At 43.3% G+C, this 25,772-nt stretch overlaps 1 protein-coding gene and 1 long non-coding RNA gene across 7 annotated transcripts in view; one reads left to right on the plus strand and one right to left on the minus strand.

Annotated features, from left to right (window-relative positions):
• The first annotated feature begins 12,502 nt into the window (after positions 1–12,502).
• The window catches only part of NFX1 (nuclear transcription factor, X-box binding 1), a 220,057-nt gene continuing 206,787 nt past the window's right edge, over positions 12,503–25,772 (plus strand). For 5 of the 6 annotated variants that reach the window (XM_043540286.1, XM_043540291.1, XM_043540292.1 and 2 more), the window contains exon 1: positions 12,509–12,601. In XM_043540286.1, coding sequence (XP_043396221.1) covers positions 12,577–12,601 — 25 coding nt within the window. In that variant the 5' untranslated portion in view covers positions 12,509–12,576. Of the gene's footprint in view, positions 12,602–25,772 lie in introns of all 6 variants that reach the window. The other variant, XM_043540287.1, reaches the window with a different exon arrangement.
• LOC122464592 lies at positions 15,742–16,277 on the minus strand. The gene is made up of 2 exons (XR_006288781.1): positions 15,991–16,277; positions 15,742–15,825 (listed from the first exon to the last, which is right to left on the minus strand). It is a non-coding gene; the product is annotated as an uncharacterized LOC122464592 (long non-coding RNA).

Consider the following 25,772-nt stretch of genomic DNA (forward strand, 5'->3'; position numbering starts at 1 on the left):
TGCTCTCTAAAAATACATCAGAGAGATAAACACAAGGGAGGGAGGGGAGTTATTTAAGTTAAGTGCCAATGTGGACACAAGAACAAATGGATATAAACTGGCCATCAACAAGTTTAGGCTTGAAAGTTTCTAACCATCAGAGGAGTGAAGTTCTGGAACAGCCTTCCAAGGGGAACAGTAGGGGAAAAAACTTAACTGGCTTCAAGACTGAGCTTGATAAGTTTATGGAGGGGATTGTATGATGAGATTAGCTACAACAGCATGTAGCCCTTTGGCAACTGCCAGTAGCAAAAATCTGCAACTGCTGGAGACAGATGGGGAGGGCTTTGAGTTACTACAGAGAATTCTGTCCCAGGTATCTTCCTGGTGGGTCTTGCCCACATGCTCAGGGTCTAACTGATCGCCAAATTTGGGATCAGGAAGGAATTTTCCCTCGGGTTGGACTGGCACAGACCCTGGGGGGTTTTCATCTTCCCCTGCAGCATGGAGCACAGATCATTTGCAGATTTAAACTAGTGTAAATGGTGAATTTTCTGTAACTTGAGGTCTTTATACCATAATTTGAGGACTTCAACAACTCAGCCAGAGGTTAGGGGCCTATTTCAGGAGTGGGTGGGGTTCTGTGGCCTGCAATGTGCAGAAGGTCAGACTAGAGGATCACGATGGTCCCTTCTGACCTTAAAGTCTATGAGTCTATGAGAAAGGCGACTGTGGGATCCAGCTGCACAGCAAGCCAAGACATATTTTTTACTCCAGCACAGTCTATCGAGTCCCTACAGCTTGGTATGGGTGAGCCTGATGCAGGGGAAGGAATCTTTGGGAAGTATGCTTTTTGCTTTGACATTATAGGGATGGAACCCCGAAAGTAGCTGGACAAATCTGGTGATTTACTCTTTTTTACTTATGATAGAAGAGGTAGTGAAACAACCAATAGAGGTAGAGTTGCTATCTGTTTCTCATCCCCCTCTAGAGTAAGGCAGAGAGGGCCCTGTGGAACACTCTCTTTCTGTGCACTGGGATGTCCCATAAATTCTCCGTAGATATCTCAATGAAACTTTCATGCGGTAGTCTGCAATCCTCTGCCAAAGGTTTCTGGGGAGGGCTGTCTTATTTCTTCTGCTGTGGTAGGACACTTTCCCACACCACTTAGCAATTACTTCAGTGGGAACCATTGTAGCACACATGGTAGCAGCATATTGTCCCGGTCTGCAGCCAGATGCCTACAAGACTTGTTCCTTTCAGCCTCCATTACCCTCAGGAGTGATATTGCTAAAATCACTACCTCTTGTGGAAAATGGTGCCCGTTCAATTGCCCTATACACATATACCTGTGAGCATGAGCTATCCTCCCTCATTTCCCCAATTCTCCCCCTGCCCCAGGGCTGTACTCACCATGGCTGCTGTTGTGACTGCTGCCATGTTGTATAAATCCCAAGGAGAAGTGAGAATGTAGTGCTTACAACTTGTATGTCTCAAGAGGAATGAGTACAGTACCCTAAGTTTTGATTTATCTTGTGAATACACTCACCATGGTGCCTCTGTGTATTGCATCTTAAGCAGCTGCAAATGTGGCCTTGAGGGTCTCTCCATCCACACCATTGGAACAGCTGAGCCAGATAAGGAGAAGAAGGAAGTGGACTCGGGATTATATGTTCCAAGAGACCCTCCAAGCCTCCAGTGCTTCAGATAATGAGCACAGGTCTTGGAGAATGACCCTTGCAGACAGCATGGTTAGGGATAAAGTGGAGAGGAGAAGAGCACAGGAAAAGGAGAGGGATGTGCAACAGAAGATGCTTGCACTTCTCAGGCAGCAAACAGACATGCTGCAGACTCTGGTGGACCTGCAGGTTCAATAATCCCATGCTTGCCTCCCACAGTATTCTTCCCAGCAAGTTAAAGAAGTATGGATTGGATAAATGGACTACAAAGTGGACAGAAGGCTGGCTATATCGTCGGGCTCAATGGGTAGTGATCAATGGCTCCATGTCTAGTTGGCAGCCGGTATCAAGTGGAGTGCCCCAACGGTCGGTTCTTGGGCCGGTTTTGTTCAATATCTTCATAAATGATCTGGAGGATGGTGTGGATTGCACCCTCAGCAAGTTTGCAGATGACAATAAACTGGGAGGAGAAGTAGATACACTGGAGGGTAGGGATAGGATACAGAGGGACCTAGACAAATTAGACGATTGGGCACACTGTTGACTCATAGCCAGCTTCTCGTCCACTGTAACCCCTAGGTCTTTTTCTGCAGAACTGCTGCCTAGCCATTCGGTCCCTACTCTGTAGCGGTGCATGGGATTCTTCCATCCTAAGTGCAGGACTCTGCACTTGTCCTTGTTGAACCTCATCAGATTTCTTTTGGCCCCTTGTTGTCCAGTGTGGGGTTTGTATGTGAAGAAGAACTTCCTTTTGTTTGTTTTAAACCTGCTGCCTATTAATGTCTAATTGGGCCACAAGGGGTCCACGGCCCACATGACACCTTTCTTAGTTTCTTTCTGGTCTCATTCCCACAGAGGGGCCTGGGGCCCACCACAATTTTCCGCCAACACCTCCACTGTTGCCCTGGGGCCGCCCAGCAGCCAGACGCCACTCTGCCAGTGTAGTATAGGAAACTGCTCTCTGTAGGAATGTGCTACTTAGGGTGTAGCGAGCATGGTTTCAGACCAACAAAACATGTTCAGTATCATCTGCTGAAGCCACTGCCAGAGGGTGGCAGAGGATAAAACCCCGGCACAGGGAGAGGCAGAGGGGGTAACAGTTACCCCAGTGGACTGAGACACCGCTGTTTGGCAAAAAATAGGGTGGGGGGAGCAGAGGGAATTTTTTATTTCCTCTCCCACAGACAGTACCTCTCAGCATGGGCTTCCCAGGGCTGGGTTCTTAAAGGCACAGGTATTCCAATGACTTTTCTTAAAGGCACAGGCATCCAAATCCCTAGTCACTGCAACTTCTCTGTGATGTAACCTAATGAGGTGCTGCAGCAGGAGACTTAATTCAGTGAAACTGGGCCTTCCCTACACCTCCCCAGGGGGCTGTACACCCCACCCCACCCCGAATTTCCCCAGCACCCCCCCCCCCAGTGGTCAACTAGTTACAACAGTGTTGCCAATTTTGTCATTGGTTGGAAATTTGACTTGAAAGTGAAACATTAATACACAATTTAAAAGCATAGACAATGTATGATAAAATACTTGTACCTAAAAAAGTATAATAGGTTTGAAAAGTATGAACAAAGACTAGCTTCCTCACACAGCTGTTGTTTTTTCTGACAATGTTGGTGCATTCATTTCAGCAATGTTGGCCAACCTTATAATTTAAAATTATGATTTGTAAGCAAGGTCTGAATGAGCTCTCCCCTGACAGCTAATGATGAGCTGGGACTAAGGGGAAGGCTTCAGGACCAGATTGTATTTACATGAACTCACCTACTCTGCCTAGGTATCCAGCAGACAGAGCTGTGTTGCCCAAGTGATCAATTCTGGCTGGTGTTTTGGGAGTTTCTGTACTAAACATTTTTATTATATTATAATTAATTTTTACATAAGAGCATAAGAACGGCCATATTGGATCAGACCAATGGTCCATCTAGCCCAGTACTCTGTTTTCTGACAGTGGCCAATGCCAGGTGCTTCAAAGGGAATTAACAGAACAGGGCAATTATTGAGTGATCCATCCCCTGTTGTCCACTCCCAGCTTTGGGCAAACAGAGGTTCTAAGAGCATGGCATTGCATCCCTGCCCATCCTGGCTAATAGCCATTGATGGACATATCTTCCATGAACTTATCTAGTTCTTTTTTTGAATCCTGTTCTAGTTTGGGCCTTCACAACAGCCCCTGGCAAAAAGTTCCACAGGTTTACTGTATGTTGTGTGAAGAAGAACTTCCTTTTGTTTGTTTTAAACCTGCTGCCTATTAATGTCATTGGGTGACCCCTAGTTCTTGTGTTATGTGAGGGAGCTTTTCACTTTCTCCACACCAGTCAAGATTTTATAGACCCCCCCCTTAATAGTCTCTTTTCCAAGCCAGAAAGTCCTCCAGTCTTTTTAATCTCTCCTCATACGGAAGCTGTTCCATATGCCTAATCATTTCAGTTGCCCTTCTCTGTACCCTTTCCAACTCCAATATATCTTTTTTGAGATGGGACGACCAGGACTACACACTGTATTCAAGATATGAGGATATATAATCTGGAAGTTGGACACTGGTTCCGATCAAGACCAGCAAATGCTCACTATCTTTCTGCAAGAAACTCAACTGACTGGTTAGAAGCATGCAGTGTAACAGTGAAAGACTCAGCAGTTGAAAAAGTGAAGAACTCTCTCACCGCATTCAGAAAATGTGCATACATGGCTGATGAATGCACCGATGCAAATGGGTGTCAAGTATTAAGTCACTGCCTATGTTATCTTGATATCAGTGATAGGTCAGTAGATGAATTTCTAGATGTTCTAGATGTTCAGGTTATAGAAGACACATCGGCTGCATCTCTGACAACCCACATCTTAGAAGAGCTAAATTATTGTCATTTGAACCCCAAACAGATGGCTACCTGTGCATTTGAAGGAGCTGCAAACTTCTCTGGAAGACACAGTGGAGTACAAGCTTTGCTCAGAGAAAAGTGTAACTCTAATCTCTCCAATATACACTGCAGAGGCCATCTACTCCAGCTAGCACTAGTACAAGCTACAGAATCTTCAAAAGGCATTTAAAAAGTTATAAATTTAATGTCTTCATTATACTCCTTTTCAGCAACAGTCCAAAAGGAAAATATAGAAGATACATTGAGACAGAAGTTCAAATTAGTCCAACCTGGGAAAATCCACTGGCTTTCTCATGAGTGATCCTTAGCTGTGGTCTTAAAATTACTGCAACCATTATTATTGGCTTTGGAAAGTATCTACCAAGATGGGCGGATCTAAGTAGTGAGGCTGGTGGACTATTTTTCCTACTAAGTTCAGAGAACACAATCGCCATTTTCTCTTGTAAGTCTCCTGTTGAAACCACTGGGGTCATTATACAATGCCATCCAAACATCTGAAACAACAGTAGTAGATCTCTGTCCAGCAATGGAAGCTACTCTTGGATCAAGCAGAGAGATAGCCATTGAAAATGTACTGGAAGAAGCAAGGACTTCAGTTCAGATGTTGACTAATTAGGGCACTTATATTAAATGAAGAAGACAAGAAGTGTTTGTTTAGCCAGCTGAAAAAAATAAAGTACACCTCTACGTAGCTTTTACAGATGCCTGTCTTATAAAACACTGACAATAGAGTGGAGTGAGGCACTACCAGCAATGGGGCTCCTATGTAATCAGGACAGAATAGAGAATTTGAACACAGAGTGGAATATCATATGATGAACGAATGTAGATTTGATTTCAACTTCTGAGAATGTAGATTTGATTTCAACTTCTCATGATCAGGCAGAAGGTGACTTCTTTCAGAACACAAAATTCTATTCAACGAGAAAAAGGAATGGTTCAACCCAATTTTTGTGCTGTTTCCTGTGATGAAAGAGGAAGGAATTCATCTCTTTCTATTCCCAGTCTCCACAGCTACAGTTGAGCATTCCTTTTCCTCGTTGAATAGCATTTTGTGTTCTAAAAGAAGTCACCTTCTGCCTGATCATGAGCATATCATGAAGGACTGGAAGTATCTGACACATGAGAAGCCACCAAAAATGAACGTACTGCATTCGAGAAGTTCATTAACAGAGTTGTGCAAAATTACAACAAGAAACCAAGAAGGATGTAGATATAGTGCTTCATAGTAGGCTTGTATAGCCAACTTTATTTTGTGTGATGATTTAAAAACATGAGTTAAATCTAATAAAATGGTCATGAAACATTTTTCAGTTTTTACTATGGTGCCATACAGCTCACCTTTGCCCTAACAGTCCTCCTCCCTCCCCCTGTATTTTTGAACACCTCCCCTAATCTAAATTTCTGTGGAAAACACGGCAGTGAAATATTTTTACTGTGCGATACTTGTTTATATCACATTCTGTCAACTACAGGATTCAGCATCAATTATCCTCCTAATGTAAATAGCAGGGTAGGTTTGTTTATTTTTCTAGGCTGCTTCACTGGTTCATTTGTTCACGGGAGAAGCCTGAACTTCTAAAGAGCTATTCACCTCACCAAAAACACCACGTCAGTTCTTCAATAGAACTCTTTGCCTCCCCATTAAGGTTTGTCTGAGTTTGAGATCCTCAGTAGCAACAATTATAATCAACCTATGTCATGTTTCATAGAGATCATGAGCACTTAACCAGCTGCAGGCTCAGTTATGGCTCTAAAGCTTGAGCAATGGCGGGGAGGAAGAGAAGGTGGTGCATTTTCCACCAATGGTGGTAGGAGCGGTGTTTGTGCTGGTGGAAGTCAGGGGAAGTCCTGGGGCCACGAGGAGCACTGTGGTGTGAGGGTTGCCCTCACCAGTACAGGATATGTGTAGCAGCATACACTCCACACAGTGCATGGCTCCTCTGGGGTGCTCAGTATAGCTAGTAGTGCCTTCTGCCCCTACTCGTTTGCCATCAGGGTATTTAGGCAGCAGCAACATTAGGGCTTCCACATGCATGGGAGTGTTTGGGGAAGGGAAAGGACTTTTTGGCCCTCTTCTCACCTTCACCACCACTAATGCTTCTGTGTGATGGCAGCCATATTTTGACCCTGTAATATATAGATAGGAACTGCTTCTGCCAGGAAAAATTTCAGGTGACCATAGATGGTCTTCAGTAAGGGAAATAGGAAATCCAAAATACTTCTCTCTCCTTTCCTTTCTACCCAGCCCCCAGAGAATAAAATGTAGCTTCATGGAGACAAACCCATCTGGCTCATCTTTACCCTACAGACTTCAAAATCTCTTTCTGAACAAGCCCTTTCATCTCCAATGAGATATTAACCCAGGAGCTTCCTGGAATCCACATTTGCTTTGATCAGAAACCTCTCTCAGTCAAGGCAACAGGACAAGTGCATTGCTGCCTGTGCCTGCCTGCTGAGTTCATGAACTCTAATGGTCAGAGACTGCGAACGCTAAGGAAATTAAGAGTTTAAATTATCCTCCACATGTCCCAGGTTCCACTAAGATGAATCCATGCAGGGTCATTTGGAAGTGGAACACTTTATGCTTCCATCCCACACCACTGTCAAGTTTTAGCAAATTAGGACAAGTCAGCACATAAGAACAACCATATGTATCAGTAACTGCTAAGGGTAACAATTCACTACCTCTCCAGGCTACAGGTAGCAAATTCCTACAGATATAAGGTGCATGAGACTGATATCTGTAGGAATTAGCTACATCAGAGAGAACTGCTACAGGTAGCACATTCCAACAGATATTAGTTTCTTACACTATAAGGTGTGTGAAACCGCTATCTGTAGGAATGTGCTACCTGTAGCAGCAACAGGTCCTACTTTGCTAAAAACTGCTATCTGATGTAGAAAAAAAATGAGGAGTACTTGTGGCACCTTAGAGACTAACAAATGTATTTGGGCATAAGCTTTTGTGGGCTAAAACCCACTTCATCGGATGCATGCAGTGGAAAATACAGTAGGAAGATATATATACACAGAGAACATGAAAAAATGGGTGTTGCCATACCAGCTGTAATGAGACCAATTAAGTAAGGTGGGCTATTATCAGCAGGAGAAAAAAAAACCTTTTGTAGTGGTAATCAGGATGGCCCATTTCAACCAGTTGACAAGAAGGTTTGAGTAACAGTAGGGAGAAAAATTAGCATGGGGAAATAGTTTTTACTTTGTGTAATGACCCATCCACTCCCAGTCTTTATTCAAGCCTAATTTAATGGTGTCCAGTTTGCAAATTAATTCCAATTCTGCAGTTTCTCGTTGGAGTCTGTTTTTGAAGTTTTTTTGTTGGAGAATTGCAACTTTTAGGTCTGAAATTGAGTGACCAACAATTATTTAGCTGGGGATTGGTCCTGCTTTGAGAGGGGGTTGGACTAGATGACCTCCTGAGGTCCCTTCCAACCTGATATTCTATGATTCTATGACCAGGGAGGTTGAAGTGTTTTCTGACTGGTTTTTGAATGTTATAATTCTTGATGTCTGATTTGTGTCCATTTATTCTTTTGTGAAGGGATTGTCTGGTTTGGCCAATGTACATGGCAGAGGTGCATTGTTGGCACATTGGTAGATGTGCAGCTGAACGAGCCTCTTTTGGTGTGGCTGATGTGATTAGGTCCTATGATGGTGTCCCTTGAATAGACATGTGGACAGAGTTGGCAATGGGCTTTGTTGCAAGGATAGGTTCCTGGTTTAGTGTTTTTGTTACGTGGTGTGTGGTTGCTGGTAAGTATTTGCTTCAGGTTGGGGGGCTGTCTGTAAGTGAGGACTGGCCTGTCTCCCAATATCTGTGAGAGTGAGGGATCGTCCTTCAGGATAGGTCGTAGATCCTTGATGATGCGCTGGAGAGGTTTAAGTTGGGGGCTGAAGGTGACAGCTAGTGGCGTTCTGTTACTTTCTTTGTTGGGCCTGTCCTGGAGTAGCTGACTTCTGGGCATTCTTCTGGCTCTGTCAATCTGTTTCTTTACTAACTCAGGAACCTATCCTTGGTCGCAATTCTCCAACAAAAAAACTTCAAAAACAGACTCCAACAAGAAACTGCAGAATTGGAATTAATTTGCAAACTAGACTGTATGGCAACAAGTACTCCTCGTTTTTTTTGTTTGTTTGTTTATTTTTTGCTGATACAGACTAACATGGCTTCCACTCTGATATCTGATGTAGCTAATTCCTACAGATAGCCGTTTCACACACCCAACAGTGTAAGAAACTGCTGTCTGTAGGAATTAACTACACCAGATAGCAGCTTTTAGCAAATTAGGATAAGTCAGCAAATAAGAACAGCCTTATGTTCTTGGTGATGTTGGGGGACTCTAACTACCCAGACATCTGATGGGAAAATAACACAGCAGGGAACAGATTATCCAACAAGTTCTTGGAATGTATTGGAGACAATTTTTTATTTCAGAAGGTGGAGAAAGCTACTAGGGGAGAGGCCATTCTAGATTTGATTTTGACAAATAGGAAGGAACTGATTAAAAATCTGAAAGAGGAAGTCAGCTTTGGTGGAAGTGATCATGAAATGATAGAGTTCGTGATTCTAAGGAATGGTAGGAGGGAGAACAGCAAAATAAAAACAATGGATTTCAAGAAGACAGACTTTAGCAAACTTAGGTAAGATTCCATGGGAAGCAAGTCTAAGGGGAAAAACAATCGAAGACTGTTGGCAGTTTTTCAAAGACAAACTATACCACTGCATAGGAAAGATAGGAAGTATGGCAAGAAACCACCCTGGCTTTGTTATGCTTATAAGAAGCACATGGGATATTTTTCAGGGGGAAAGGCAATATGCCACATTTATTGGAAAGACAACAATTAGCATATGCATTTAATCACACACAAACACACACACACACACTGTCCAGCCAATCAATGTTATAGTTACCAGTCCAGAGTCTGGATCAATCTAGCGGCCAGCTATGTTGAGCATGGGTAGGGAGGAGCAGGGTTTTGTCGGTCACGACATGATGCTCCAGGGAAGTCTTGGCAAGACGAACCCAAAGTTTCATGGCAAGGCACCCTGTTTATATAGTGATTTTCTTTCATTGGGACCAATGAGTTTTGCACCATCATGCTGTAATCAATCGCCGTTTGACAAGTGCTTGTTTATCTAAATTGTTCTTCTAATCCTTTATCTTGTTCTTTCATCAAGTTTCTCAGGGAGTTACCCCATGCTGGTTTTGATCACAGCTATCTTGTCCCCATTGATAGGTGCCTGTCTCATCTTTAGAGTTGTAAATCTGCCCTTCTCTGACATTTCAATAGGGACGTGTTGCAATCGCCTGGTGCCCTTGCCTCTGTCTTTGGTTCCTCCCTAGAGGGGAGGGTTAGCTCAGTGGTTTGGCCTGCTAAACCCAGGGTTGTAAGTTCAATCCTTGAGGGGGCCATTTAGGGATCTGGGACAAAAATTGGTCCTGCTTTGAGCAGGGGGTTGGACAAGATGACCTCCTGAGGTCCCTTCCAACCCTGATATTCTATGATATGATTCTATGAACATCTGGTTCAGTGATGGCTTTCACACTTCTCTCTTAACACACACATTCCTCATTCACACATAAAACAGAATTGATTTACACAGAACATTTTGAACGGGAACATCAAGTTGCAATGCAAAAGAAAAACAATCATTGCATTCTTTTACTTATTTTAAAATGCTAAATCTACAACAAAGTGGTGACCCTGAAAGGTTTGTTACTGCCTTGAAATCAGTCCAGACACAGATTCTGGTTGATGCATCTGTACCAATGGCCCATTAGGCCACTCCTTTCTGCTATTCAAAAAGGGTGGCTGGCAGGATACGGTCAAATCATACATCAATATATTTAATACAGGCTACATTATTATTTTTTATCCTTCATTCTAAATTATACAAAATACAAACATAAAATCCTACTACTACAGCTTAACCAGGAAATCTTCAATGATCTAAAAATCAAGAAAGAGTCCTACAAAAAGTGGAAACTATATCAAATTACAAAGGATGAACATAAACAAATAACACAAGGATGTAGGGACAAAATTAGAAAGGCCAACGCACAAAACGAGATCAAACTAGCTAGAGACATAAAGAGTAACAAGAAAACATTCTACAAATACATTAGAAGCCAGAGGAAGACCAAGAACAGGGTAGGCCCATTACTCAACAAGGGGGAAAAACAATAACAGAAAATGTGGAAATGGAAGAGGTGCTTAATTACTTCTTTGTATCAGTTTTCACCAAGAAGGTTGATGGTGATTGGACGTCTAACATAGTGAATGCCAGTGAAAATGCGGTAGGATGAGAGGCAAAAATAGGAAAAGAACAAGTTAAAAATTACTTAGACAAATTAGATATCTTCAAGTCACCAGGGCCTGATGAAATGCATCCTAGAATACTCAAGGAGCTGACTGAAGAGATAGCTAAACCATTAGCAATTATCTTTAGTTGCCCTTTTCTAGTCTCCTGAAATCTCTCCCGTCTTCCATGACTTTTTAAAGTGCCAATCTATAGAAAAGGAAATAAGGACAACCAAGGGAATTACAGACCAGTCAGTTTAACTTGTGTACCCAGAAAGATAGTGGAGCAAATAATTAAGCAATCAGTTTGCAAACATCTAAAAGAAAATAAGGTGATAAGTAACAGTCAGCGTGGATTTGTCAATAACAAATTGTGTCAGACCAACCTGATAGCTTTCTTTGACAGGGTAACAAGCCTTGTGGATGGGTGGGAAGTGGTCGATGTGAATAAAATTGTGTCGCATGACCTTCTCATAAACTAGGGAAACGCAACCTAGATGGAGCTACAATAAGGTGGGTGCAAAACTGGTTGGAAAACCATTCCCAGAGAGTAGTTATCAGTGGTTCACAGTCATGCTGGAAGGGCATAACGAGTGGGGTCCTGCACGGATCAGTTCTGGATATGTTTCTGTTCAATATCTTCATCAATGATTTAGATAATGCATAGAGAGTACACTTATAAAGTTTGCAGACGATACCAAGCTGAGAGGGACTGCAAGTGCTTTGGAGGATAGGGTTAAAATTCAAAATGATCTGGACAAACTGGAGAAATGGTCTGAAGTTAATAGGATGGAATTCAATAAGGACAAATGCAAAGTACTCCATTTAGGAAGGAACAATCAGTTGCACGCATACAAAATAGGAAATGACTTCGTAGGAAGGAGTACTGTGGAAAGCGATCTGGGGGTCATAGTGGACCACAAGCTAAATGTGAGTCAACAGTGTAATTCCGCTGCAAATAAAGGGAATGTCATTCTGGGCTGTATTAGCAGGAGTGTCGTAAGCAAGCCATGATTAGGCCTCAGCTGGAGTATTGTTTTCAGTTCTGGGCACCACATTTCAGGAAAGATGTGGAGAAACTGGAGAAAGTCCAGAGAAGAGCAATAAAAATGATTAAAGATCAAGTTTTCTAGACCTTTATGAGGGAAGACTGAAACATAAAACCATTTTCAAGTACATAAAAGGTTGTCACAAGGAAGAGGGAGAAGAATTGTTCCCTTTAACCTCTGCGAATAGGACAAGAAGCAATGGGCTTAAATTGCAGCAAGGGAGGTTTAAGAAAAACTTCCTGTCAGGGTGGTTAAGCACTGGAATAAATTGCCTAGGGAAGGGAATCTCCATCAGTGGAGATTTTTAAGAGCGGGTTGGACAAACACGTGTCAGGGATGATCTAGATAACTTTGTCCTACCATGAGTGCAGGGGACAACAAAAGAGTGCAGGGGACAAACTGCTATCAGATAGCAGTTTTTTTACCATAGCAGTTTCTTATAATCCATTACGTATCAGTAACTGCTACAGTTAGCACATTTCCTACACTACAACTGGCTCCAGGGCAGCGCGCTCCCGTCCCAGAGCAGCGCCAGACCAGGCCCCTGCCGCGCGCTCTTGGCCCTGCCTCCTCCCCGGGTTGTGGGTGTGGCCTACGCGGTGCCGAGAGTTCCCTTGGCTGGGAGTGGGACGGCGTTTGGTTCGGCGCGTGCGCGGGGCCGGCATGGCGGAGGCGCGGACGGGCTCAGGTAGGGCTTACGCGGGTCTTGGCTGTGACAGCGCTCCCCGGGGAAGGGCTGGGGACGGGACTTCGGCTCGGGGACCTGCCTGTCTTTAGAGCCTGCCCGTTGCGGGGTCTGGGGGCAGAACCAGCCCCGCCGACGGCGCGGGAACCCAGATTGGCCGGCACGCGGCCCTGTGCGCGGCGCGAGCTCGTGGCAGGGGTAGTTTGTCCGCGCGGGCACCAGCGAAGCCGCCTCCCCATGTCTGTGCGAGCAGCAGCCTGCTCCTGGCAGGGCCCTTCTCCACCACCGGGCCTTGCGCCCCGGCGCCGGGAGAGAAATGTTCCTGGGAAAGGTATAGGGGATCAGTGAGTTGGTCTCCTAGAGCAATTTCTACGCCTCTGAGTTCGCTTCACAGCTCCTGCCAGCAATTTTTTTCCTAATAAAAAATTGTAGTCAATTTGGGGGAAAAGTGAGTTTTTTCTAAGTTGAATTAACTGTAATTTTGCTGTATTGCAAAATCTTATCGGTGGGCACAAAGTATGATTTCACCATGTAACATAAGCAAGGACAAACAAATGCAAAAGTTTAGGAACACAGTTATAAAACTGAGTATTTCAAAGTCAGGAATCTTCAGATGTCCTTATCCTTACAGCAACCTTGGTGCATAAGGCAGTCCCTCTTCGTGATGGGATAAACATTTGTTTCTAATCTAGTAAGTAGTGAGGTATTAGTGGAGGCCACTAAATTTCATTTTTAAATATTTGTTTTATTATCTGGGAATTTTATCTATATGAGGGAGTGTATGTGTGTGAGGTGGTGGGTGGGAGGAGCAGGCCTTGGGGGGTGGGGCAGAGGTTGCGGGGGCGGGGGTTGTATTGCAGAGGGAGACTGACTCATCCTTACCACACAGCAGGAGATCCTGACCCATGGGACTGGGCCTAGCTCTCCGCTTTTACTCCTAGGGGGATTCTGCATGCCTGCAGAAAATGTACAACCTCCTCCTCCAAATTCCTGTGCTTCCCTGCAGAAAACAATAAGGAAGCAAAGGGAACCTGTGCTGGGCGGGGGGGGCAGGGAAGAAACATGGGTGCAGGTTTTTTTCAGGGGTTGCTCCCCCAACAGAGGCGAGGCATGGGGTTACATGCCACTGCCCCCCCCTCATTTCTGCAAGCGCAGAACTGCCAAGCTGAAAGAGGCTGCTGCTGACTCTGCAGCTGAACGCCGCCTCTTACGTCCTAGTGCCAGTGGAGCTCCCCTTCTGTATGCTGGGAGCCTTCCTGTTTTCAGTGCAACCGTGAGTGTGGGTGGTGGGGCTGGGTGAGGGGGTAAAGGGAAGGGTTAGGGAGGGGTGGAATGAAGAAGGAAAGGGGATAGGGGAATTGCACAGGGAAGCGGGAGCCCAGCATGTGGTGTCTCCTAGGCAACAGCTGGGGCTCCCTCCTTCAGCAGGCCCATCAAACCCTTACCGTGACAAGCCCTACACTTGGACCCCTCCAATGAGCCCAGACCCCCCACCCCACTGATCCCCAAGCAACTGCACCAGGACCCCCACCCCATCAAGCCTTACGTCCCCAGCACCTGGACCCCTTACTGGGCCCCATCTCCCCACATCCAGCCACCCGCCACCTCCCCCCTCCTCCCCCCCAGCTAAGCCCCAACCACCTTCACCTGGATCCCATGCAGCATCCCATTGCTCCTGCACCCAGAACTTCCCTGCACCCACAACCCCCCAACGAGCCCCTGTACATCCAGATCTCTCACTGAGCTGCCTGCACTCAGATTGCCCCACGCAGAAACCTCTCACCCCACACCTGTTTCCCCCCCACACTAAGCCCCTCCTCACTTGGATCCTGCTGGGCTGAGCCAGCCCAACCACTTCTGGGGCAGGCCCAGGGTGTTTCTGGGGCAGGCTCAGACCTGTGTCAGGGTCAGGTGCAGTCTCACTGCCAAGTTCCTGTACCCTGGGGCTTCTGGTGATCTCCCACCTAAATGCAGCCAGTGGCCTGTGCTCCCCACTGCCATGCTGAAGCCACATTTATTTATTGACATATAAAATTTGCAGAATTTTAAAATATGGTGTGCATAATTTTTGATTTTTTGGTGCAAAATTCCCTCAGGAGTATTGCTTTGCAACTTGGGCTTTTCGATGTGGTAGAGACGGGTGTAACAAAATCCAATGGCTGAAGTTGAAGCTAGACAACTTCAGACTGGAAATACGGTGTCTATTTTTAACAGTGAGGGGAATTGTTACAATGGTTAGTGGTGATTCTCCTTCCCTGACGACTTTTAAATAAAGATTGGATGCTTTTCTAAAAGCTATGCTCTAGGAATTTTATTGACATTCTGTTGCCTATGTTATACTGGAGGTTAGACTAGATGATTACAATAGTTCCTTCTGGTGTTGCAACCTATGGATGTGTGGGGTGAGTTTATTTTATTTCATGTTAGGTGTTATTTTTAAGCTTTCTATGGAAGAGTTATATTGTATATTCTGAAAATATTAGTTATTTCTCTCCCTTTATGTTTTTAATATTATGTTGCACGTAAGTAGTTAGGTTGGTGTCCTATGGTCATAAAAAATGAAAGAATGGTGATGGAGGTAAAGCTCAAAATATTAAAATCTTTAAGCTGGATTATAAACTGGGCAGAAAGCTGGCTAGATTGTCAGGCTCAACGGGTAGTGATCAGTGGCTCCTTGTCTACTTGGCAGCCGGTATCAAGCGGAGTGCCCCAAGGGTCGGTCCTGGGGCCGTTTTTGTTCAATATCATATGATAACTCCTGTCCTCTTCCTGTCAGTGAACAAAGGCATTAGCTAGTACAACTGATGTTGTTCCAGTGTTGTATTGGTCTGAAACCTGATTGGGGGTGGTCAAAAGCTCTTGTAATTTGGTATGATTGGAGATGGCTTTTAGTTAGTTTTTTGTTAAATAATTTTTTTAACTTCTCATATGCTCCTCTGGGGAAGAGGTCCTAGTGACTGTAGGAGGTCATCAGGTTCTGCTAGCTCTGTCTGCAAACAAATACATGAATTTGTTATGGTAATGAATTATTATGTTCAGAATTTTGAAACCTGAAATTACTACCCAGTTACCTCTTTTTGTAATCTGCTGGTTCTTATCACAAATTTATCTATGGTTGTTTCTGGATCATGGAGATTTTTTTATTCTTTTTGCTACAGGTGATGTAGTGTAGCTATGTGACATACATAATGTGACTGAAACACTATCATTGGCAGATAACTCTGAAACTATATAAAATAAGGAGTACTAGTGACACCTTAGAGACTAACCAGTTTATTTGAGCATAAGCTTTCGTGAGCTACAGCTTATGCTCAAATAAATTGGTTAGTTTCTAAGGTGCCACTAGTACTCCTTTTTGCGAATACAGACTAACACGGCTGCTACTCTGAAACCTATATAAAATTACGGTGATCTTGAAGGTGGATAGTCTTCAGAATCCTGTATGTTGAGGATGGATTCTCCTAAACAAAATAAGTTAATGTAGTTATTTAATTATTATTACCATACTGCTCATTTGGTATTACTCATTGTATTCGCTGACACTCAGTACTGCTTTAAAGGCGAAATTGTAAAAGGAAGATCTGCCTATTTCAGCTTTTTTTTTTATCACAACTGTATCTAAAATGATAGTTCCATAGAGTAACAATTATATTTTTTGCTCAAACATGAGAATTCAAGAGTAGTCTAGAAGGAAGACAGGCAATCCTTGAGAAAGAAGTATGAAATAAAAAAGTTTACAAACCTGAAGATCCTGCATGTTCAAACATGTTCCTTTCCAACTCAGCTGCCTCCTGAGAAGGTACACTTCTCATGATGTTGTTTCACTCGGGCAACTAGGCCTTGCATCTCTTTGCTGCGCTGTTTGCATTTTGCACGCGTGCCTGTTTTTACCCATAGGTAGAGGAACTTCATTAAAATATTCCCAAACTGGGTCTTCTTTACAGCCTGCTGCTGTTATAGGTTTTCCCTTCTAGTTAGAGAATGGTATGGTAGATCTCAGATCAATGAAGGCTACACTCAGAAAAGACCTCAAGACTTCTGGAATATGCTGTTCAAGCAGTTTCACTTTTGTTTTTAGTGCCTACTCGCTTCTCACATTTATCTCCAGACTTCTTGTCCAGATCTGTTCAGCCCCCAACAATCTTCTATTCATTGGTCTTTTTGAAACTTTGCACTTTTAGAGAGAGGTAAGGGATTGACTCTGTGTACACAAATTTGCAGAGGGACAATAAGGTTGTTGTTTCTCTCCTCTATATATTATTTATTTTATTTATTTATTTATTTTAAAACATTTTTGCTGTTAACAAGCATGTTATCTCTGGAGACACAAATCCACAGTTTGAGAACTGCAAAACTGAGCATCTCTGATGGTATCTTCCAGAGTGAGCACTGAGTCCCATTGGGTAGATAGAAAGATTAACCTACATAATCTTTTCAGAAGCCCTTGAAACTCCATAAGATTGGGTCCCTAATCCATGAACTATTGGAACTCATTTACAAAACTTTTCTTAAACATTACATGAATATATTGTCTCATACTATAGAATTAGAATTTATAATCCCTATTCCATGATGAGACATCTTTGAACTATAATGTATGTTAATTAAAACTATCTTTAGATTGATTTTTGAGGAAAAAACCTGATTTAAATTAAAAAAAATCCCATTTTTTTTAAATCATTTATTTTTATCCATGCTGCTAAATACACAATAACACAGACATTATCTCTCCACATGTCTTTTGAGGGTCATTTATTTTGCAGAATGTTTAATTCTTTCTAGCCATGTATAACACTAGTCTGTAGAACCAGTTCCCACTCGCACAGAGGGAAGGACTTCTACGCCAAGTTCTTTCTGATACCGAAAACGGTGGTTGGAGACCCATTCTGGATCTAAGATCACTCGAGATCTGTAAAGATACAAAGCTTCAAGATGGTTACTCTTGCAGCAATAATCCCATCTCTGGACCAAGGAGACTGGTTCTTGGCCCTCGACATATAAGATGCTTATGCATATCACGATCCATCCATCCCATAGAAGGTTTCTACAGTTCGATCTGGTGCAGGACCACTTTCAATACAAGATACTCCCATTGGTCTATCATCTGCACCAAGAGTGTTCTCAAAGGTCCATTCTGTGGTAGCCCCACACCTTTGCACAAAAGCAATTATGATATTCTCATATCTAGACAATTGCCTGCTCTAAGCACTCTCCTTCGACACTTTGAGGGCCACAAAAAAGACCATGGACTTATTCCTTCAGCTGGGGCTATAGGTAAATGTCCACAAGTCCACAGTAGTGCAGGACAACATCTGGAATTCATAGGAGCCTACCTAGAAGTGGTAGCGGCCAAAGCCTTCCTTCCATCACAAAGATTCAACACCTTAGCCAACTTAATCTCAACGATCCAGGCTAGCCATAAGACCTCTACCAGAAACTGTCTTCATCTACTGGGACATATGTCAGCAGGCACCTTTGTAATAAATCATTCAAGACTTCACATGAACTGCCTTCAAGGATGGCTCAGAACAGTATACGTACCAAGCAAACACAGCTAAAACAAACTTCTGTTGATGCCCCCATCTGTGGAAGAACTCCCTTGACTGGTGGAAAGACCCTCACAGTATCTGTGCAGGGGTTCCCTTCGCTCAACCACCCCCAACATTAATACTGACAACAGATGCATCCCTATTTGGATGGGAAGCCCACATGGACACCCACACTATTCAAGGCAAATGTTCCCCTCTCAAATTCACACTACATGTCAACTTACTAATGCCTGCTCATGTTTCTTGCCGCTCATCAGGGGCAAGCATATAGAGATAGATAGGTTTCACATAAACCGTGAGGGAGGAGCAAGATCACCTTTCCTGTGTGGCAAGGCAGTGAAACTCTGGAATTGGTGCATTTGCCACCGCATCAACATCTCGGCAGCTTACCTCCCAGGTATACAGAACGCTACAGTGGATGCTCTCCAAGGGAATTTTTCTCAGGCTCATGAATGGGAAATAGACCCTCCATTCTCCACAGCATATTTCTGTGTTGGGGAGTCCCAAAGATAGATTTATTCACCGCAACCAAGAAAAAGGAGTGCTTCCAGTTCTGCGCCAGGGCTAGCCTGGGTCATCACTCTCTCAGAGATGCCTTTCTCCTACAATGGAACACAAGTCTCTTCTATGACTTTCTGCCAGTTCCTCTGATATCCAAGGTCCTGTTTAAGATAAGAAGAAAGAGCACTTATAGCTCTCATCTGGGCAAGACAAACATTTGTCCGCCAATCAGTCTCCAGCTTGTTCCTCATCTCCTCTTTCAGGATGCTGGCCTGATCTATCCAATATACAGGTTCTCTGACCCAAGGCATGGCTCCTCAATGGTTTTAAATCTTGGAAATGGCCTGCTCTGAGGATATAAAGATTGTGCTGTTACATAGCAGGGAACTACTCATCACACATATTTTCAAAAGAAGAAGAGATTCCAGCTCTCGTGTGACTTGAGACACATTACTCCTATATCCTCTCTACTACACTTGTGCTACATTACAGCCTACAACTAAAAATGTCAGAATTATCTCTGAGCTGCATAAAAGTGCATCTTGCAGCCATCACCGCCTTTCATCATAAGATAGATGGTTATTTTGTGTTCGCCTATCCTACAATAAGAAGATTTCTGAAGGGTATGAATAACCTCTTCCCACAAATCAGATGTCCCACTGCGGCACAGCATCTCAGACTTGTGCTTAGGTGCTTTATGCGGCCTCACTTCGAACCCATGGCCACAGGCTTTCTTGTACACCTCTCTATGAAATCTGCATTCCTAGTGGCCATTACGTCTGCTTGGAGAGCAGGAAAGAGAGGGGCTCTAGTGGCATACCCCTATTTACAATCTTTTTCAAATATAAGGTTACATTATAACCGCACCCCAAGTTCCTACTGATTTCAGATTTCTATATAAACCAGTTTATCCACCTCCCAGCTTTTTTTTTCCAAAACTGCACTGGAACAAAAGGGAGGTGACACTGGATGTCAGGAGAGCCCTAGGTTTCTATTTGGCTAGAACTAAGACCTTCAGGAAATCTCCTAGACTATTTCTTCCCATTGCAGACAGATCTAAGGGATCCTCAATCTCTAAACAAAGACTCTCTAGGTGGTTATCAGGTTGCATTACCTATTGCTACCTCGCTCATGACCTTCATTCTCTTTCTGGACTTCAAATTCACTCCACGAGATCTCTCTCCACTTCCATAGCCTTCGTCAAGAACATTCTGGTCACAGAAATATGCAGAGCAGTGACTTGGACATCTGCTCATATATTTGCTGAACATTGTGCAGTCATCCATAACTCCGAATCCAATGCCATATTTGGCTACACTGTCTTATCCTCAATACTAGACTCGACTGAAGCTCCCCCACTCCATTAGGGATACAGAGTCACCTAGAGTGGAGTGGCCATAGGGACTTTACTTGAAGAAGAGAGGGTTACTTACCTTGTCAGTAACTGTGGTTCTTAGATACGTGTCTCTGTTTGGTTTCAGAGTAACAGCCGTGTTAGTCTGTATTCGCAAAAAGAAAAGGAGTACTTGTGGCACCTTAGAGACTAACCAATTTATTTGAGCATAAGCTTTCGTGAGCTGCAGTTTCCACAGTATGCATCCGATGAAGTGAGCTGTAGCTCACGAAAGCTTATGCTCAAATAAATTGGTTAGTCTCTAAGGTGCCACAAGTACTCCTTTTCTTTTTGTGTCTCTGTTTGTGCTCCACTACCTGCCCTCCTCCCCTCTGCTTTCTAGCTCTTACCAATGAGCTCTGCAGTAAAGAAGGAACTGAGGATGGTTTGCCCATGTGGCGTTATGTAGCCCTGATGCAGGACACAAGACTGGGAGAGAACATCTGCAGGTTGAACAAACATTGCTACCTAAAATCTTTGTTCTGAGGCGTAGGACGTGAATACACTTAGTGTGGCGCACCCTTAGGAACACACATCTAGAAGAACCACAGTTATTACACAAGGTGAGTAACGCTCTCTTTTGTTAACTTTAGGTACTACAAAGCAGTGACCTACAAAATGATTCTAATAATAAAATATACTTTGCAGATAAAGGAATATGTGTTTGTGTTCTATTTAAATAATACTTTTTTCTACTTAAAAATTTAAGAAAATTCAGAAACAAACAGTTGTTTAACTTGAGTTGTGGTTTATCTCCATCAAACTTTAAGATTCAGAAAACACAAAATTAGGGATTGAACTTCAACTATTTTTTTCTTGTATCATCACAAAAATCACACCATAGCTTTAACGTCAACCAAAATATGGAATAACTTTTATTTTCTGTATAATATGTATATATTGAACACTTCCTTATTACACTTGTGTTTTAACTTACAAAATGAGGTAGCAGTTTCCCCTCCAAACAGTATCAAAAGGAGTATCAGCAAAAACAAAAATTCCAAAACAACATCATTCTATGGGGAGAATGTACTTTCTGCAAGTATGTTACTGCAAATATAGAAAGTAAAACACATAACTGAATATTTCTTCATACTTGGGATACTTTGCAGGCAGTACAGACATGAAAATCAGGGAAAATAAACATTTTTCTAGGGAAGTTTATATACAAAAATATTTTATCCAATCTTTTAAAATCTACAAGCTGAATAAAATTTTCCCATTAGGAATTTTGCATTATGAACAACTAAGATAAAACATAACTCCTTGCTGTGGGAAAGAAACTCTGCATTTTCACACCTGGCCTGATGACTTTGTCTCAATTACCATATATACTCGATCATAAGCAGGTTCGTTTATAAGCTGACACCTCCCCCCTCCCCCCAAGATGGATAAGTAAAAATGGAAAATTTTTATGACCCATTTATAAGCCGACCCTATAATTCAGGGATTGGCAAACTTTGGCTCCTGGGCCATCAGGATAAGCCATGGAAAAATCATGGAGCAGGTCCTCAAAGAATCAATCCTGAAGCACTTAGAGGAGAGGAAAGTGATCAGGAACAGTCAGCATGGATTCACCAAGGGAAGGTCATGCCTGACTAATCTAATCGCCTTTTATGATGAGATTACTGGTTCTGTGGATGAAGGGAAAGCAGTGGATGTATTGTTTCTTGACTTTAGCAAAGCTTTTGACACGGTCTCCCACAGCATTCTTGTCAGCAAGTTAAGGAAGTATGGGCTGGATGAATGCACTATAAGGTGGGTAGAAAGCTGGCTAGATTGTCGGGCTCAACGGGTAGTGATCAATGGCTCCATGTCTAGTTGGCAGCCGGTGTCAAGTGGAGTGCCCCAGGGGTCGGTCCTGGGGCCGGTTTTGTTCAATATCTTCATAAATGATCTGGAGGATGGTGTGGATTGCACTCTCAGCAAATTTGCGGATGATACTAAACTGGGAGGAGTGGTAGATACGCTGGAGGGGAGGGATAGGATACAGAAGGACCTAGACAAATTGGAGGATTGGGCCAAAAGAAATCTGATGAGGTTCAATAAGGATAAGTGCAGGGTCCTGCACTTAGGATGGAAGAATCCAATGCACCGCTACAGACTAGGGACCGAATGGCTAGGCAGCAGTTTCTGCGGAAAAGGACCTAGGGGTTACAGTGGATGAGAAGCTGGATATGAGTCAGCAGTGTGCCCTTGTTGCCAAGAAGGCCAATGGCATTTTGGGATGTATAAGTAGGGGCATAGCGAGCAGATCGAGGGACGTGATCGTTCCCCTCTATTCGACACTGGTGAGGCCTCATCTGGAGTACTGTGTCCAGTTTTGGGCCCCACACTACAAGAAGGATGTGGATAAATTGGAGAGAGTCCAGCGAAGGGCAACAAAAATGATTAGGGGTCTAGAGCACATGACTTATGAGGAGAGGCTGAGGGAGCTGGGATTGTTTAGTCTGCAGAAGAGAAGAATGAGGGGGGATTTGATAGCTGCTTTCAACTACCTGAAAGGGGGTTCCAAAGAGGATGGCTCTAGACTGTTCTCAATGGTAGCAGATGACAGAACGAGGAGTAATGGTCTCAAGTTGCAATGGGGGAGGTTTAGATTGGATATTAGGAAAAACTTTTTCACTAAGAGGGTGGTGAAACACTGGAATGCGTTACCTAGGGAGGTGGTAGAATCTCCTTCCTTAGAGGTTTTTAAGGTCAGGCTTGATAAAGCCCTGGCTGGGATGATTTAACTGGGACTTGGTCCTGCTTCGAGCAGGGGGTTGGACTAGATGACCTTCTGGGGTCCCTTCCAACCCTGATATTCTATGATTCTATGATTCTAAGCCGCTGGTGGGCCGAGACTGTTTGTTTACCCCAAGCATCCGCAGGCATGGAGGTAAGCCTAAGTAAACAAAGTGTCCCAGCCCACCAACGGCTTACCCTGATGGGCTGGGACAGCAACTGTTGGGGAAATTTTGGGGGTGGGGGGAGAGAAGCTGGGGGTCAGGGGAGTAACCCCTGTGACCACCCCCACATGACCCCACCCCTAGTCCGGGACCCCCACAGTCTCCCCATCCCATCCTTTCCCACCTTAGCTGGGGCGGGCCAGGGAAGAATGTCTCTGGCCTGGCTGGAGCTGCTCTCATAGACTGGGTGGTGCAGCCGCAGCCTGCTTTGGCGGGCTGGGCTGGGCGACGTGGCCGCACTCTGCCAGCCCCAGAGTTGCAGCTGCTTCGGAGGCTGGGGGGAGAGCATCGTTGCCAGAAGCAGAGAGACTCTGGCCCCGTCTCCTCCCTTCTGCCTCTGCTGGCTGTGCTGCCTCTCCTTGCCCCCTCTGTTGGGGGAAAGGGGTGTGTCCCACCTCTCTCTCTATACCCGTTCATAAGCCGACCCCCTTCTCTGATGCTTCCCTTTTTTACTAAAAAAAATTTGGTTTATGAATGAGTATATACTTTGATTAGTATCACAATTAAATTAAAAATGGCACTTCTTTTCCTTTTAATTAAATGTAATTTTTTTATTATAAGGGGTACTATAACTTTTAATAATAAAAGCAATTAACAATAGAGTATGATATGTTATGAACATTACATATTAAAATTTTAAATTAAAGCTTGAAGTTAATTCAAAATTTTCAATTTGTAGTTTGGAATTGGGGATGGGTGTGATTTTTGTAAAGATACAAAATACGGTTTGTTTTGTTTTATGAATTGTAGTTGAAGGTTAATTCTTACCTTTGTCTCCTTTATAAGGTTTGATGAGGAGGAACTGCAACTCACATTAAAAAATATTTATTATTTCTGATTACCTTATGAAAAACACAGCTGCTGAAAACTTTTATTTTTGTTTGTCCTAGAATCATAGATTCAGGGTCGAAAGGGATTATTATTATTATCATCTAATCTGAAAAATCAGTAAAAAAGCATACTGGTTTGGAAGCTTTTTGTACTAGTCTACCAAGGAGTTTCTAAACCTGTAAGGTCATGAGCTATTGAACATTAAAATGTGGTTGTTAGTATATTAAAAGTTTGGTCATGTTGTTTTACTTTATAAAAATTGACAGTTTCACATCTCAGAAAAAGTTACTGTCTGATGTTTGTTCTGCATGGCTGGAAAGTTCTGTTGTCCACTGAAAATAGTAAATTATGTAAAAAGTACTCATTTTAAAATAAATTGAATGTCCATCCCTTAAGGTTGAAAAGATAACATTACAAATGTAATCCAAGTGTGAACTAATGTAGTGCTGTATTCCTAAATCTGCATGCAAATAGCTCAAGACCCTTTGGTGCTGTGCTTAGTTTTCTTAAGTTTCCGCACTGGTGATAACTGACGGTTGTGTTGTCTGATTTCACTGCCTGCTATTCAAAAACCTGTGCCTATCAGTGAAACTGACAGAATTCAGATAGATTTCCCCCTGCTGCTGCTTAGGTAAAGTTTGAACAGTACCGTACAAGCATTCAAGCTGTTCACTGGAGAGTAGGACTCGAAAACAGAGGCTGAGTTGAATGCATTCTTTTGCAGTACTGGAAAGCTAAGGGGTGAAACAGGGCACTCCCAATCCAACTATGTAGCAGCTAGTAGGCTCTGGGATGGGAGAGAATATTCCTTGTACTTTCTAGAAGCCAAAGCTTGTGACGAGAGGCAAAGGGAGGCTTCAAATTCAATCATCTTCTAACCAGAGTCTAATGGAAAGATGGAGCCTGGTGAGGGTCCAGGGACATTTCCCTGGCAGAAGTCCCAGCAGTTTCATTTTTTCCCAGCAGCTTGGGAGCATGGTGGCTGGCTTATCACCTGTGCATTGCCTGTAAACTTCCCTTCCTCCATCTTTTGTGTCATACGTTGAGTAGTAGGTTTAATGATATCTATAACTTGTCACTGTGGAATCGTTACTCAACAGAGAGCTCTGGCATTTAGTGGAGGAAAAGGGGGGTTCCAAAGAGGATGGCTCTAGACTGTTTTCAATGGTAGCAGATGACAGAACGAGGAGTAATGGTCTCAAGTTGCAATGGGGGAGGTTTAGATTGGATATTAGGAAAAACTTTTTCACTAAGAGGGTGGTGAAACACTGGAATGCGTTACCTAGGGAGGTGGTAGAATCTCCTTCCTTAGAGGTTTTTAAGGTCAGGCTTGACAAAGCCCTGGCTGGGATGATTTAACTGGGACTTGGTCCTGCTTTGAGCAGGGGGTTGGACTAGATGACCTTCTGGGGTCCCTTCCAACCCTGATATTCTATGATTCTATGATTCTATGAGGTTCACTGTTGGTGAATTAAGTCTGAATGTTGCTAGAGTACACTTAGATCTAGGTGACAGGGCTTGAAAAGCTCACCAGTATACGAGTGGATGTTTGTGAGGTGGAAAAATGCGTGATTCGAAGATGATGTTCATAAGAATGGTGGGAGGAGATTCTGGGAGGGAGGGAAGGAAGGAAGACAGGAAATATGAGGGAGGAAGTAGAGGGCACAAAGTAGGGAAAGATGAGAGTGTAAGAAAAGAAAAATGATAGTGGAAACTGCTCAAGAAAAGATAAATCATGATCTGAAATAGGAAAGTGAAGTGAAACCAGGAAGAGAAAGAAGTTGTAAAAGAAGCAGAAAAGATGTGGTAAGTTACATATTAAAAAAAAAAAGACATTATTTGACAATATTACATTTAACTGTGGGTACACAAACGTGCACAACTGTTTTGCTTGAAGTGTTGGGCCACGTGATGTGGCAGCACATTTACTTTTCACATAGGTAACTAGA

This window comes from Chelonia mydas, chromosome 2 (assembly GCF_015237465.2).
Source record: "Chelonia mydas isolate rCheMyd1 chromosome 2, rCheMyd1.pri.v2, whole genome shotgun sequence".
NCBI lineage: Eukaryota > Metazoa > Chordata > Testudines > Cheloniidae > Chelonia > Chelonia mydas.